This window comes from Coffea arabica, chromosome 9c (genome assembly GCF_036785885.1).
Source record: "Coffea arabica cultivar ET-39 chromosome 9c, Coffea Arabica ET-39 HiFi, whole genome shotgun sequence".
Lineage (NCBI taxonomy): Eukaryota > Viridiplantae > Streptophyta > Magnoliopsida > Gentianales > Rubiaceae > Coffea > Coffea arabica.
Genome location: NC_092326.1, coordinates 37,362,011 through 37,378,190, shown reverse-complemented (window position 1 = coordinate 37,378,190; position 16,180 = coordinate 37,362,011). Strand labels below are relative to the sequence as shown.

The following is a 16,180-nucleotide window of genomic DNA, read 5'->3' as shown; positions in this document are numbered from 1 at the left end:
CAATCAGGAAAAGAAACTTGTCATAACTAGAAAAAAGATGAGCGGAGGGACGCGGTTACGCTCCAAGAAAGGGGGTAGAAGGGTGCGCGGTGGACGCTGAGACTCACCAACAGAAAATTAAATTTATCTTTTTAGAAAAAGATGCGCGGAGGGACGCGATTACGCTCCAACAGGAATTTAAATTGTCAAGAAGGGGAGATAAAAGGGTGCGCGGTGGACGCTGAAACTCACCAACAGGAATTTAAATTGTCAAGAAGGGGAGGTAGAAGGGTGCGCGGTGGACGCTGAGACTCACCAACAGAAAATTAAATTGTCAAGAAGGGAAGGTAGAAGGGTGCGCGGTGGACGCTGAGACTCACCAACAGGAATTTAAATTGTCAAAAAAAAGAGGTAGAAGGGTGCGCGGTGGACGCTGAAACTCACCAACAGAAATTTAAATTGATCTTTTTGGAAAAAGATGCGCGGAGGAACGCGATTACGCTCCAACAGGAAATTAAATTGTCAAGAAGGGGAGATAGAAGGGTACGCTTGGACGCTGAGACTCACCAACAGAAAATTAAATTGTCAAGAAGGGGAGGTAGAAGGGTGCGCGGTGGACGCTGAGACTCACCAACAGGAATTTAAATTGATCTTTTTGATTGATTTTTTTTTTTTTTTTAACAGATTGGTGGGATTGACCCGAGCCCAATTAAACACTGAAAGAAATGAAAATGCAAGTTCAAAACCATCAAACTGAAAGATTAAAATGCATGTTGCTCAAGTAGTAATAAAACAAGACAAACGTACTTGGCGGACTTACAACTTTCTTGATTAATTTTTTTTTTCGAACTTTAAAAGAAAGGGAATTATGATTTTCTTTCTTTCTTCGAAAATGTGCAGCAAAACTTGGAGCTCAATCCTTCTACCATTTGCCCCAGTGTGAATCATGCTCAACTAAACCAGTATTATGTCACATAACCTTTCCTGCAAAAAGGAAAAGAAAGGAAAAGAAACAACTGTGATGAAAACACTGCCACCACCATGAGATCCCTTTGCCTTGAGAGCCGTGTAAACATGAGTTTCAATATCGATAAACTGCTTCTTTAGGTCCGGTCGACAACCTCTTCAGAATCTTTGTAACCGTCAAATGTCAGTCATCCAGACTTTGTTACCATAAGATCCTCAATCTCAGGACCCCTTTGGGACAAATTATAGGGGATTGTCTTTTGAATGAGACCCAATAAATGGGAAACATAAACAATTGCAAAAAATAGTATTCATCATGCAATAATGCTAATATGAAATAAACAATGATACACAATAAATAAATGAAATAGCAAATAGAATAGTAAAACAAAATTGTTGAGTTTTTGAATATAGGCCCAAGGATCAAAATTTGGATTCGTGTTTAGAGGATGGCCTTTGCTGAGGAAAAATGCTCCATTTGACCCTTTCGTAGTCATCCATTTTGGAATTTATTGTCGGCAAAAGAACAACAGTATGAAAGAGACCCAAATCAACATAGTCACCAGCTTTCAGACCTCAACATCTTCTTCTCTGTTGCTGATTCTCTTGTATTCCAAAACCCTACCTCAGCGCCCTTTCGGGTTTTCACTAAGGTTACCCCCACCCTTTTCATTTTTCTTTCTTTTTTTTTTCTTTTTTTTTCTTTTTTTTTTTCCTCTTTTTTGACTTTTTTTTTTTTTTTTTTTTTAGAAGGTGCCTTTTCAGGTTTTCACCTAGAGACATAGACAAGACAAGTTTAACCCCAACTGTATCATTGCAGTCATAATCTGATAATGAGTAGCATCAGTGAGACAATCTTCTCTGACATGTTTCAGAAAAGTTTGTATTTACATCATTTGCCAGTTGAAACTTTTTTTTTTTTTCTTTTCAAAGTACTGCAAAAGACGAAATTCGGCAATTTTGGTTCTTGTGATTAGGATCGGATAGAGTAGCAAAGGAAAGGTTAAGGCTTGAAAGGCTTGACAGCGGATCATATGATGGGTTTGCAATCATTTGAGATAGCATTCTTTCAAAACTTACCCCGATCTAGGGTGAGAAAGAGATAAAATTTGCCCCAGTTTAATTCTGACAGAATCTCTATTTTCTCTCTCTCTTTTTCTATATTTTTTTCTATTTTCTGTTTTTTTTTTTTTTTTTTTTTTTTTAGAAACAAATTGCCCCAATATGGGGTTAGTGATCTTAAGGGACAGCCAAGCGAAAAGGAAAATGGTTATGAAGAGTCAAAAGGAAAGAAGGAAAATTAGGGATAGTATATTGAAATGGAAAAATGAGAGGAATCATGCCTGAAATCCATCTCTCGCAGTATTTTTTTTTTTTTAAGAGATTTTTTTCTTCTTTTTTTCTTCTTTTTTTTTTTTTTTTTTTCAAATGAAAAACTTTTTGCACATGTCTGCATTGATTGGTTGGGGAAAAACTTGTCCGTCCATTTCCATAAGAATAAGTGCTCCTCCGGATAGCACTTTCTTAACAATGAATGGTCCTTGCCAATTGGGAGCAAACTTCCCTTTAGCCTCATCTTGCATTGGAAGAATCCGTTTCAAAACCTTATCTCCAACTTCAAACAAACGGGGTTTGACTTTTTTGTTGTAAGCCCGAGCCATTCGTTGCTGATAACATTGTCCATGACACACGGCATTCAACCTCTTTTCATCAATCAGAGACAACTGCTCTTGACGTTCTCTGACCCATTCAGCTTCTTCTATCTGAGCTTCCATCAGAATGCGCAAGGAAGGAATTTCAACTTCTGCAGGTAGTACTGCTTCCATCCCATACATAAGAGAGTAAGGAGTTGCACCAGTAGAAGTTCTGATGGTAGTTCTGTAGGCCATCAATGCGTAAGGCAGCTTCTCATGCCAATCCCGGTGTGCTTCAGTCATCTTACGAATGATCTTTTTCAAATTTTTATTTGCGGCTTCAACGGCTCCATTCATCTGAGGCCTATAAATGGCAGAATTTCGATGTTTGATCTTGAACTGTTCACATAATCCATCCACCATATCATTGTTGAGGTTTTTGGCATTATCAGTGATCAACGTTTCTGGTACCCCAAAACGACAGATGATATTATTTCTCAAAAAATCCGCCACCACTTTCTTAGTCACATGCTTATAGGACGCGGCCTCAACCCACTTGGTGAAATATTCAATCGCCACTAAAATGAATCGATGCCCATTTGAAGCAGGAGGATCAATAGTTCCGATCACATCCATTCCCCAGATCGAACATGGCCATGGGGCAGTCATACTATGCAATTCCGTAGGAGGAGCACGTATAACATCACCATGCATTTGACATTTAACACACTTTCTAACAAAATCTACACAGTCATGCTCCATGGTAAGCCAAAAATATCCTGTTCTCATGATCTTCTTAGCCAGTAGATGCCCATTCATGTGTGGCCCACAGACCCCACTATGCACTTCTTTCATCATATAATCGGCTTCCTCTTCATTGATGCATCTCAAAAGGCCCAAATCAGATGTTTTCTTGTATAGCACTTCTCCATTCAAGAAGAATCTTGATGACATTCTGCGTAAGAAACTTTTTGCAACAGAATCAGTATCAGGAGGGTAGGATCCCGTTTTCATGAATTCCTTAACATCCTTGTACCAAGAGCGACCATCAGTGACCCTTTCTGTAACCAGACAATGCGCTGGCCCATTCTGAAGTTGGATCTGTATAGGTTCAATCACCAGCTCATCTGGATGTTGGATCATTGAAGACAGAGTAGCTAAAGCATCAGCAAAGGCATTACGAGTGCGGGGAATATGTCTGAGTTCCAAATTCCTGAATTTGCTGGCCAAACTAAGCAAGTTACAATGATACAACATAATTTTTGAATCCCGAGTTACCCACTGTTTAAGCGTCTGGTGCACAAGTAAATCAGAATCACTGAATGCTATCAGGTCCTTGATTTCCATGTCCAATGCCATTTTCAATCCAAAAATACAGGCTTCATACTCAGCCATGTTGTTGGTACAAGGAAACTGTAATTTGGCGGTAGCAGGATAATGTTTCCCTTCAGGCGACACTAAAACTGCTCCAATTCCAGCTCCAAAAGAGTTTGACGCACCGTCGAAAAATAACCTCCATCCAGGATACTGCTCACTCATGTCCTCAACTGCTCCAACGAACAGAATTTCTTCATCAGGAAAGTAGGTATGCAACGGCTGGTAATCATCATCTCTTGGATTTTCTGCCAAATGATCTGCTATGGCTTGACCCTTGACTGCCTTTTGTGTTGTGAAGACAATATCGAACTCGGAAAGGATCATTTGCCACTTAGCCATACGTCCCGTGGGCATCGACTTTTCCAATAGGTATTTTAGAGGATCAGAACGGGAAATCAAGTAAGTGGTATAACCGAGCAAATAATGTCTCAACTTCTGAGCTGCCCATGCTAAAGCACAACAACTTCTCTCGAGGAAAGAATAGTTGGCCTCATATGCTGTAAATTTCTTGCTCAGATAGTAGATGGCTTGCTCCTTTCTTCCAGACTCGTCATGCTGTCCCAGAACGCATCCGACAGCCTCATCAAGAACAGACAAATACATAATCAGAGGTCTCCCTGGCTGAGGTGGCACTAAGACCGGAGGATTTAACAAATAATTCTTGATCTTATCAAAAGCCAGCTGACAATCTTCATTCCAATCCATCGGCGCATTCTTTTTCAACAGTTTGAACAAAGGCTCACAGGTAGAGGTTAACTGTGCAATGAATCGGCCAATAAAATTGATCTTTCCAAGAAAACTCTTCACATCTTTTTGACTTTTTGGAATGGGCATATCTCGAATTGCTTCTATTTTTGCAGGATCTATCTCTATACCCTTTTTACTAACAATAAAACCCAATAATTTACCAGCCGGAGCTCCAAAAGCACATTTCGCAGGGTTCAACTTCAAATTATACTTCCTCAATCTTTCAAACAGTTTCTTTAAATCAACCAAATGGTCCTCAACCTTCTTGGATTTAATTATGATATCATCCACATAAACCTCCATCTCTTTGTGAATCATGTCATGGAACAGGGTAGTCATGGTCCTCTGATAAGTGGCTCCAGCGTTCTTCAACCCGAAAGGCATCACTCTATAACAAAATGTTCCCCATGGGGTGATAAAAGAGGTTTTCTCTCTGTCTTCTTCTGCCATCAAAATTTGATGATACCCAGCAAAACAATCACCAAAAGATTCAATTTCGTGTCCAGCAGTATTGTCCAAAAGAATATGAATGTTTGGCAAAGGAAAATCGTCTTTCGGACTGGCCTTATTCAGATCTCTGTAATCAACACACACTCGCACCTCCCCAGATTTCTTAGGCACTGGCACAGGATTCGATAACCAGATGGGATAATGAGACACCATGATTATCTTAGCATTGAGCTGCTTCACAATTTGTTCCTTTATTTTGAGACTCATTTCTGGTTTGAATTTACGTGGTTTCTGTTTTACAGGTAAAAAATTTGGATTGGTTGGCAACCTGTGAACCACTATGTCCGTAGAGATCCCTGACATATCATCGTATGACCATGCGAACACATCTTGAAAAAACATTAAGAATTCAATCATTTCCTCCTTTTGTTTCCTATTCAGATGAATGCTGACTTTAACTTCTTTAACCTCCGTCTTAGTGCCAATATTGATGATTTCTGTTTCTTCTAAGTTGGGTTTGGGTTTCTCTTCATACTGTTTTAAATCCCTTGAAATAGACTCAAATTCTTCCTCAGTATCGCTCTCGTTTTGAATTTCAGATTGCATGATTTCAAATTCATGAGAGATATCGAGATTGCAGCCATCGAATTCCAAAATGGTGACATCCAAAGGGTCAAAGGATTTTATTTGTGGCCATCTGAAAATAAAATAGAACATAAGTAATGAATAAATAGCAAATACCAAAGAAGTCTTTCATTTCATTAAATTCAAAATGCATCGAGACTTCACAAAAGGATAAATATACAGACATGATTGCTATTTAAAGACATATTTAACCCAAACCTTTATTTTCGTTTCAGCAATTTCCTTGAACAAAGCAAGCTATATTAACTGAAACAAGAATAAAGGTTTAAAAGATGAAAGCAATTTCTTTTAACAAAAGATCCAGACTACTGTCCTATCTGGATATGATCTAGACAAAAGACAATCCCCTTAAATTTACCGAAATTCCCTTCGAGAGGGAAGATAATCAGCAGTCCAATTCTGAATAGCTCCTTCGGTAATTGGCAAAAATTCTGCATTCTCTGATGGCTCCTCCTCACAAGTGGCCCCGACAAATAATTGAGACAGGTCCAGTTCAATCTCCTCCACAGGATTCTTTGTTTCTGACATAATCATCTCTGCTGGACGAGGAAAGGTGTGATACAGCGGTGGGACATTTAAGGGATTTTGCTTGCCCTTCTTTTCAGCTTGTTTTCGAGCTTGCATTTCCCTCCTATCCTTAGCAGTCGGATGAAATCCCAATCCAAATGTATCGTTTTGCGTCGGGATCTCTATCGGCTCTAAAATTCCTTGCAATTCTCGCCCAAGACCTCTTCCTATTTCATATCCGCCTCGGATCATCTCTCTCGCCATCATAATACTGGCCTCTGGCAAATCTGATTGAGTCAACGACTTATCCCTAGATGCCCATCCTACAGAGACTATGTCAGCAACATGATGAGATGAAATTGGAGTCCCTTTTCTGTCTTCACCTTTGAATTTTGCATCAATGATCATGGTACAGTCATCCTCAGCAAATACAGTAATGAGCTGATCATTCACAATAAATCTCAACATTTGATGCAGAGAAGATGGCACTGAATTGGAAGCATGTATCCAAGGTCTTCCAAGTAAAATGTTGTAAACACTGGAGAAGTCCATGACTTGGCAAGTAACTTGGAATTGAGCAGGGCCTATCTCCAATACCAGATCTGCTTCACCCATAGATTCCCTCCTTGAACCATCAAATCCTCGAACCACAGTTGCAGATGGACGGAGTTTAATATCAAGAAATCCAAGCTTGGTGAGAGTGTTCCATGGACAGATATTCAACGCTGACCCATTATCCACTAAAACCCTCGGCAACAGCTTTCCATTGCAACGGACTGATATATACAAAGCTCTGTTATGCCCGATCCCTTCTGCAGTCAGATCATCATCGGAGAAGATAATATGATTAGCAGCAAGTACGTTCCCCACAATGTTGGAAAATTTATCCACCGGAATATCTTTAGGGACTTGAGCGTCGTTCAGAATTTTGAGCAATGCTTCTCTGTGCAGCTCAGAAGTCAGGAGAAGATTCAGAAAGGAAATCTGAGCAGGCGTCCTATCCAACTGCTCTACTATTTTGTACTCGCTTCTTTTCAGCATCTTCAGAAAATCTACAGCTTCATTTTCAGACACACGAGGCTTGGGTGTCGGAGATTTAACCTTGGCCCTGGATTGAACATCAATATCGGAGTTTCCCACAATTTTTTCAGATCTAGTAATAGTAGATATATCTTCCTTCAGGCAATCTTTACCTCCAATTAATAGACTGGGCTCCTCGTAGTTCCATGGTACCTCTTGCAAGTTATTGACAGGCATTTGCTCTGGAAATTCGAGAATGGCAGGCTCTGATATATCCCATTCAAAAGAGGGTAGATCCAAAATAAAAGGAACTTCAGAATTGTCGGCCTCGGAAGGCCCTCCTTCTATCATAAACGGCTCCTCTTTCTCAAACACAAAAGATTTTAACTTTTCCTCAGCATTATCCTTAGTTATGGACTTTTCAACAGACAGCATTTTCCTCATCTCTGCATGGTCAGTCTCTATCACGTCAAACACTTCAGTTTCATCTACGATGTACTGACTGGGGTCGATAAAATCTTCATCAGCGATGATAACCCCCACAGTGCTCCCATGCTCAGGTAGAGGATTCTTACTAACATTCGGTCCCTGCTCTCCCTTTCTTCTGAGAAGGATGTCTCCAGAGTCAATCATGTCCTGAATCTTATGTTTTAAAGCCCAACAATTGCCAGTGGTATGACCTGGACTTCCAGAATGATAAGCACAGATTGCATGCGGATCATAACCGGCAGGAGGACCTCTGGGATAGATTTTGGGAGGAACAGTGCCAATTTTCCCAGCTGCTTTTAATTGCTCATACAACTGATCAATAGGTCGGCCCAAGTTGGTGAAGGCTCGAAATTGCTTCTGAGTTTGAATTCCACTGGTTTGCAAAGGATTTTGAGGAGGGTTATTGTTTTGCAGGATTGGTCTGGAATGGTAAATGGGACGAGAGTGATTTTGAAAAACAGGTTGTGGAGTTGGAGGTAAGGGCGAGGTATTCAAATGATTTGGCCGGGAATGATGGAATTGGGTAGTGGTGTGGTAGACTGGTTGAGGATTGGTGTAATACGGGTAAGGAAAGGAATAGGTGGGATGGTTTCTGGGTCTGAAAGACGGGCCTTGATCCCATATAAAAGCAGTATCACTTTCTTTTTTCTTGAATTGGGGCCTTTTCCCATTGTTGTTTTGATTCTGTAGAGCATCCAATTGCAACTTTAATGCAGACACATTAACAATTTTCCCTGCTTTGACAAATTCATCATACTCCTCCAATTTGTTAATGATAGCAGCAAATGGACTTCCAGTCATGCGGAAGATCTCTTCAAAATAGGGTGGATCGTGAGCCTTGATGAAAGTACGAACAATCTCCTCCTCAGTCATAGGAGGCTCCACTTTGGCAGCTAACTTTCTCCACCGTTTTGCGTAGGTCTTGTGATCTTCCGACGGCTTTCTTTTCGTACCCTCCAGTGTGGTTCGTGTTGGTGCCAACTCACAGTTAAATTCATACTGCTTCACAAAAGCAGTTGATAGATCCAACCAGGTCTTGACTTCTCCAGACTTCAAATTTGAATACCAATCTAGAGCATCTCCCTCCAAGCTTTCCGGAAATAGACGCATAGGCAAATTCTCATCATCCACAGGTTTACCTAACTTGTTGGCAAACATCTTGAGGTGCGTCTTTGGATTTCCAGTTCCATCATACTTGCTGAATTTAGGGGTTTTGAATCCCAATGGTAGCTGAATATCCGGGAAAAGACACAATTCATCGTAATCTAACCCACCATGCCTGCTCAATCCTTGATTCTTTCTCATAAAATCATCGAATCGATCCAACCTTCTTAACAGGTCTTTATCAACGGGTGTATGTTGTTCTTCTATTGCCGCCTTCCCTTGAGATGCCGTATCCATTACAAAAGGCTCCGGAATGTGGTGGTGCGGTCCCTGAGGGTTGGGAGGAATGTTCAGATTGGTTTGTGGATGAGTTTGAGGGATTTGACTACTGGTTGGGTTCACCAATACATAATTCGGATGCATATAGGAAAAGTCTGAGTTTAATCGGGCAAAGGTATTTTCAACGGGGTTAGCGAAAGGAGGAAAGAAAGGTGTTTGGGTATTGGATGTGTGGGGTGGTTGATAGTCTTGTGCAGGTGGGTGATTATCGATAGGTTCTTGGTCGTTTGGGACACCACCACCATTGTTGCTTGCGACCAACTGATCAATTACACGCTTCTGTGCGGCTATTTCAGCACTTAATTCATTGAACTTGCCAAGTACCTCACTTAACTGAGCTCCCAATGCTGTGAAGTCCGGTGATGTAACCATAGCAGATCTTTCCGAAGCTTCAGGAACTGAACTCATGTTTACAGACTGTCTCAAGGCTCTACTTCGGGACCTGGTGATGATGGGGCTTCTTTGGGTAGCAATTGTGAAAAATACCTGATAGTGGAGAAAAGAAACTGATTTAGAATTGAATTCTCTGTCAAATTGCTGTAATTTATTCAAGAAAAAGGAAAAGAAAAAAAACACGAATTAGTAAATATTTAAATAATTCGGATGCATGTCCTATGGGGGAGCCCTTTTTGTGCCAAGGGTAGGCCTAGCATGATGCAACACCTTCGAAATGGGACCCGTAATACAAACCTGTTTTTGACAATAATCCAAAATGAGAGCAGAAGAAAAATCATTTTCATTGATAAACTTGCCAATATTTACATCATGTCACGAAGACGATTCCGTACAAGATTGCCAAAGCTTCTGAACCTATCTAATACAGAGTCCTTTGTTTCCCTAGCATATGAAATTCTAACACATTCAGTTTGGTCATATAATTCTGCACATTTCCTTTTCAGCTCTTGACGCCTTCCTCGTTCATTTTCATACAATTGCTTGCTTTGCTCGGCCATCCCTTTGTATGCTTCGGCAGACTTACTTAACTGCAGAATTTCCTTATCCTTTGCTTCGATAATGGCTTTCAACCTTTTCACCTCCTCAGATGGCTCATCTTGAATTTCTTGCGCAGCGGATCCTCCTACCCAGTCTTCGTATTGTGAAGTCGTCAAACCCTTCTGCTTGAGCTCTGGGATGTATCTAAAACTCACGTCATCAGATAGCGTCACCCAGGCGTCAATAATCCGATCTTTCATAGGGATTTGATTTGGGCACATTCCCCAGTTAAAAATAATGGTGACTTCGCTCATGTCAAGCACGGGTGGTATTTCTTGGGTACGCCCTAATTGTCTGAGAAACCTTTTTGGGGCGTAGGCAGTAATCCCTTGAGTACCCAGTAAGAGAATGAATTCGGATGCCTGGGTGCGAAGAACGGGTTTAGTACAATCGGTCCAATCCAACACCCATCTAATATTTTGATCAGTCACGTTCTTCAAGAAATCCACAAACTCAGATGCATTGCACGGCAGACTGTCTCTATTAATCCTCTTGTGATGTGTGATTATCCAGTTGTATGCGAACATTGGTAGACTTGATGAAATAGCCGGTCGTCTCATGAAATGCTCCATTCCCCATATATGTAAGATCAAATTTGAACCACAAAAAAACTTTTTCCCTTTCTGACAGGTAGTGCAGGCTATGAAGATGTCGGCCAAAATGGTAGGAATAATGGAACACGGCCTATCATTAATTCCAAGAAACAAGTCATACAGGATTCTAGTGAGCTTGAAGGCTATCTTTTTATCTTTCCTAGGAAAAAAGAAGGTTCCCGTCATGACTAAACCGTATACCCAGACTCTCTTTCGATTCCACGTTTCCTTGGAAGTAAACGAGAAGTCCCCTCGATGCCTCTCAAAACCATCTCTTAGCGCAAATCGATCAAATAAGAACTTCGCCTCTATATTTTGGTCTGCCCCTTGTAGTACTGATTCCTTTAACCCAGTGAAACGGCAAAATTCAACTTTATTAGATGCTAGTGGCAATACCACGGCAGTTCCTTGAATCGGCAAATTGAGAAATCCGGCGACTTCCTCAATCGTTATGGTCATCTCCCTTTTTCCAAATCTAAAAGCAGAACAAGTGGGGTCCCATAGATGCACCAAAGCTTCTACCAAATATCCATCGGACTTAATATTCTTGAAATCCCCGATGTGTCCTAATCGATCGGCTATTTGGTTAACCTCATTGGGTGAGAGTAACGTGGGCCATCTTTGTACCTCTGGCGGCACTACTAACATCTGTTGCACTCGGCGAGGGCTTTCCATCTAGAAACCAAAACCGGAGTTAAATACCTTACCTACAGGTCCCATTTCTCTGGTTAACAGGAATTTAAACGTGCAAATCCCAAAAATTGGGTTAAATACCCACGGGATTTAGGTTGGCCTGTCCCTAATGTGGGATTCCCTAAGAGGCATTCCCTTTCTAAGGCTTATGCATGATGCCATTCTTATCAAAGCAGGGAAAAATGCGATTTGAAATGAGACGTGACCTAAGGAGCCCTTTGTTTGCCAGGGTAAGCCTAAAATGGTATAACATTATGAATTTATGAACAAAATGCATCACAATTTTCAAACGTGCGATAACCTATCTACAAGGGTGGGCTTCTAAAAGAAGGTCATGCCAGACCTCTTATTTGCTAAGGGTTTGTGAATGCAATGGGGACACAAAAACCAAGAAAAGTTAGTTTAAACAGATAAATACACATAACACATTGTAGCAACGGAATCAACACAAGGAAATAAAGCAATAAAAAGAGGAAAAGGGTTGGACCCCTCCCCTCGTGAATAGTGTCCCTAATAGGGTAAGGTCGACTCTACCCTAGGCAAGCTAAAATGGATGCATGAGGTTAGGGTTCACTAATGCATCTAGACTCGATAAGTCATAGGTCCCCGAGCCTTCAGACTTAGAAACCAAGGGTCATCACTCCCAAGGTTCCTTGTCGGTGGCTCGAGCGATTCCCCAGACGTTGCTACGCACACGTCGTGTTACGGCTACCCGTCTGGGCGAATCTAAAAAGAATCCTCAACCTTCGACTAAAAACTAATAGGTCATCAACCTAAAGTTTGAAGCGGAAGATCGAGTGACCCCTCGGATCATGCTACGCACACGTCGTGATACGATCACATGTCCAAGTGGGTCGCCTAAAATCCTAGTAGGGTGGAGTGGCGTGACAAGCCACTAAAAGAAAAATAAATAAGGGATAAAAAATAAAACGTATGCACGTATGCCAGTGCTCATTTTGGAGGGGAGGGATCGATAACCAATGCGAAGCTCTAGGGTAATATTCCCCACCCCCAAATGCAAAGCGCGATACATATAAGTAAATAAACAAAAGTAAATAAATAAATCATTCATCACATATACGAGGAACGATAAACGAATACGAGGGTGAAATGCAAAATATCCTAAAAGAGAAAAATGCAACCTAAAACATCCAAATATGATAAATATAAGGGTTAAAAAGAGAAAAAGACGACTAAACCAAGTGCTTGGACTCTCTTAGGTCCCCAGTGGAGTCGCTAAGTTGTCGCGCCCCATTTTTCGCGATGGAAAAGAAAAAGAGTTTTATAAAAAGATGTGATTTATTAATAATAAATTAAAAAGGACCTAGAATGGGACTTAAAAGAATGCGACAATTTGGGTCCAAAAATTCAGTCTAAAAGGGCTTTTTAGAAAAAATAGGAGTCGCCACTTGGTATGGTGTTTTGGTGTACCAAGTCACCCAAAAATATTTTTTGACAAAAATAAAATAAATCAAAACCTTTTTTGACAACTCCAGGTCATTGAAAACAAGAGAAAATGGGTTCGGGAGTCACGGTTGAAGAAAGGGAAGGCAAAGGTTCAATTGACTCAAACCTAAGGCACCCTTTCAACCTAGTCTAAGCTAGTCGCGAGGTTTAGTCAAAATCTTCCTAATCTAACCCTTAATTTTATCATATTTGGATGTTTCCTACATGAATGCAAATTTAAATTTATAAAATATCGAAAGGGTCAAAATATCCATTCAAAGGTTTAATTGAAACAATCGCATTAATTGCGAAAGCCAAAATATTTCCTTGAAAGGGTCACGAGTATGCAAATGATGAAAAAAAGAAAAGTAAAGAAAGTAAATTAAATTATATACATAGATATAAGTGATCAAAGAAAAAGGGAATACAACATAAAGGGTATGGGAGGCAAAAACTCGTGACATAATTTTCTTATACAGGGATTAATGGGGTATTTGAACTAAAAAGTTATAATCACCCATTTCCCATGTTTGAAAAATAATTCTCCTAATATGCACAAGCAAATGAACTAACCTATTATACAATGTCCTAAATGAAATGCAATTCTAAATGATATGATTAACACATATAGAGAATAAGGGATAATATAATAGGGAATATCATGCAAATGAGAAAAGATCTTAAAAATGAAAATATTGCATGAAAATGTAGTGAATAGCACACAAAGATGAATCTAGCGCAAGACAACCTAAAGGGTCTAGCGTTGGACTAGCCCATTTCTAATAGTCCTTACTAGCGTTGGACTAGCAAGTAAGCGAAGAGAGAAACCACAACTAGCGTTGGACTAGTGTGGTGACGTTATGCATTAACAATTCATAGTGAAGCAAATAAAGCATAAATTAAAACAAATAAACACATAAGAGCACGTAACACATAACACGTAAGCATAATATCTAGATGCCAAAATCCTAAGAAAAGCGGATAAAACAATTAACACATAAGCCACATAAACACGCAACCTATCTATTACATCGAGGAGCGCCTAACCACAATCTAGGAAGGGAAAATATAATAAAACAAATTTAATTATCCTATCTATTACATTTTTGAGGTATTTAAATACCTCTCGAATCATTATAAAAACTAACTAAAACATATATAAGAAAATTTGAATGAATATTTAAATCAAATAAATAAAGCATATAAAAATATATAAACACATAGGAGCACATAGGAGCACATAAGAACACGTAATTGACATTGAAATAATAAAATAGGAGTACCTCCCGTTTGAAGTGGTGACTAAGTGGAGTCAAATTATCCTATTTATACTCACAATGAACAAAAGAATCATGGCACCACTTTAATTGCAAATGATAATAATGTTAAAATACTAAATTCACATTAACATGTCAAACGCAAAGAAATTTAAGAACATCTAAAAATTGCAAGTTAAATATATTCAAAAGTAACATCATTAGCTTTTAAAGAAAAGAAGCAATCACAATAAAAAAGAGTCAAAATTTGTCAAGGACTGAATTGCAAAAATTGAAAACTTTTGAGGGACAAAAATTGTATTTTTCAAAGTTTAGAGGTCAAAATTAAATGAAAGATAAAAATCAGGGACCAAAGTGCAATTACTATAAGGACCGAGTTGAAAAGAATTTAAAATGTTATGGGCCGAAACGAAACTACTCCAAAGATCAGGGGCTAAAATGCAAATTCGTTATCAGATCTTCTTAAGAAAACAGGCCACTGGGCCATTATTTATTTCTTTGGGCCGAAAACTACCTAAGCCCATCCGAAAGTCCAAGCCAAAACACACAGGCCAGCCCGTCTTCTATCACTCAAACCCAGCCAAAACACGTGGGCTCCAACCTCCTAGCCCAACCGAAACCCAAAAGAAACATCAACCAAAGCCCAGCCCCAAAACCTAACAAGACTAGCTCTTGGCCCAACGAAAAATAAACATTAGCCCAATCCCCTTTTTTTCTTTCTTTTCTTTTCTTTCTTTTCTTTCTCTTTTCTTCCCCATACGTTTCCTTTCCTTCTTCTTCGGCTAACCGAAGAAGCTTCAGCTGGCAGCCATGGTGGCCGCCGGTGGCGCCGCCGCCACCGGACCGCCACCGCCGGCGACCTTTCCGGTGATCAAAATTTCTCAAAATACACCCCTTCACTCGATTTTTCGAGTAGACTCCATTTTCGGAGTTAGTTTTTACAAAAGATGGTCTGAAAGTGGCCAAAATGTCAAAAATACAGTCCAGTTTTTATTTTTCAAAACACCCAAATCTTTCACCAAAAATCATAAAAAATATATTACAATACTCCTTATAACCTCTACAATACAACTATGATTTTAACTAACCAGAAAACAATAACAAAAGACTACATTAAGGCAAAACAGTCCCTAAAAATCTTTTTGGCATTTTTTCAAACAATTAATATGCATTCACAGACATCATTTCCTTTTCCCTCATCTAGTTCATGCCTTTTCCCAAATTTCAGCAATGCAACAACAACAATACAAACCAGCAAACAAGAAAAATTAATATGCAACCACAACAATAATAATAATAATAATAAAACAGCAAAACAAGAGAAACTAGACATTGAAACATGGATTGTAATATGGTAGAAAGAAAACTAGAAAATACCTCAATGTAGGTGGTAGTTCCTTAACCAAAATGTTTGATACAATTTCCACACCTTGAGCGTATCTCCCTGGCTCCCAAAGTTTCCTTCGTCTATCCTTTTCTGTCCGTTGAGAGCTTAAGGAAGGCCAAAATGGGGAGCTTTGTTCTTGTGTGTTTTCTGGTGAGAGTCAAAGAAAGGGCCGAGGGATGTATATTGAGAGGGAGTTGGGAATTTTTTTTCTTTGTGGCCTGTCTGATTTTTCCAGAGAGAGCCGAGTGAGTAAAATGGGTCGCCAAATTAGCTTTTTGTGCGTGTTTTCTCCTCTGCAAATGTTGAGTGTTGGCAGAGCAAAAAACTCATGGCTAAGAAGGAGTCAAATGGATTTGGTTTTTTTCCAAATGATGGCTTCTGCCAAATGAAAAGAAAAGCCCGTGGGAGTTGAGTGTAGAATGGGTTAATAGGGGTTTTGGTAGAGAAAATGATGAAAATGTGTAAGTTTAGTAATAATTTGATTTTGATTTGATTTTTGATTTTTTTGATTTTTTGATTTTTTTTTTGTTTTTA

General features: G+C 39.6%; 2 protein-coding genes across 2 annotated transcripts; both read right to left on the bottom strand.

The window, feature by feature from the left end:
* Positions 1-5,817: 5,817 nt before the first annotated feature.
* LOC113720815 (uncharacterized) lies at positions 5,818-16,180 on the bottom strand. The gene is made up of 2 exons (XM_072065149.1): positions 15,637-16,180; positions 5,818-9,743 (listed from the first exon to the last, which is right to left on the bottom strand). Exon 2 carries the CDS (start codon positions 9,663-9,665, stop codon positions 6,153-6,155), a length of 3,513 nt encoding a protein of 1,170 aa, XP_071921250.1. The 5' UTR covers positions 9,666-9,743; positions 15,637-16,180; the 3' UTR covers positions 5,818-6,152.
* Positions 9,971-15,637, bottom strand: LOC113720813 (uncharacterized). Its single transcript, XM_072065150.1, has 2 exons — positions 14,266-15,637; positions 9,971-11,518 (listed from the first exon to the last, which is right to left on the bottom strand). Exon 2 carries the CDS (start codon positions 11,516-11,518, stop codon positions 10,016-10,018), a length of 1,503 nt encoding a protein of 500 aa, XP_071921251.1. The 5' UTR covers positions 14,266-15,637; the 3' UTR covers positions 9,971-10,015.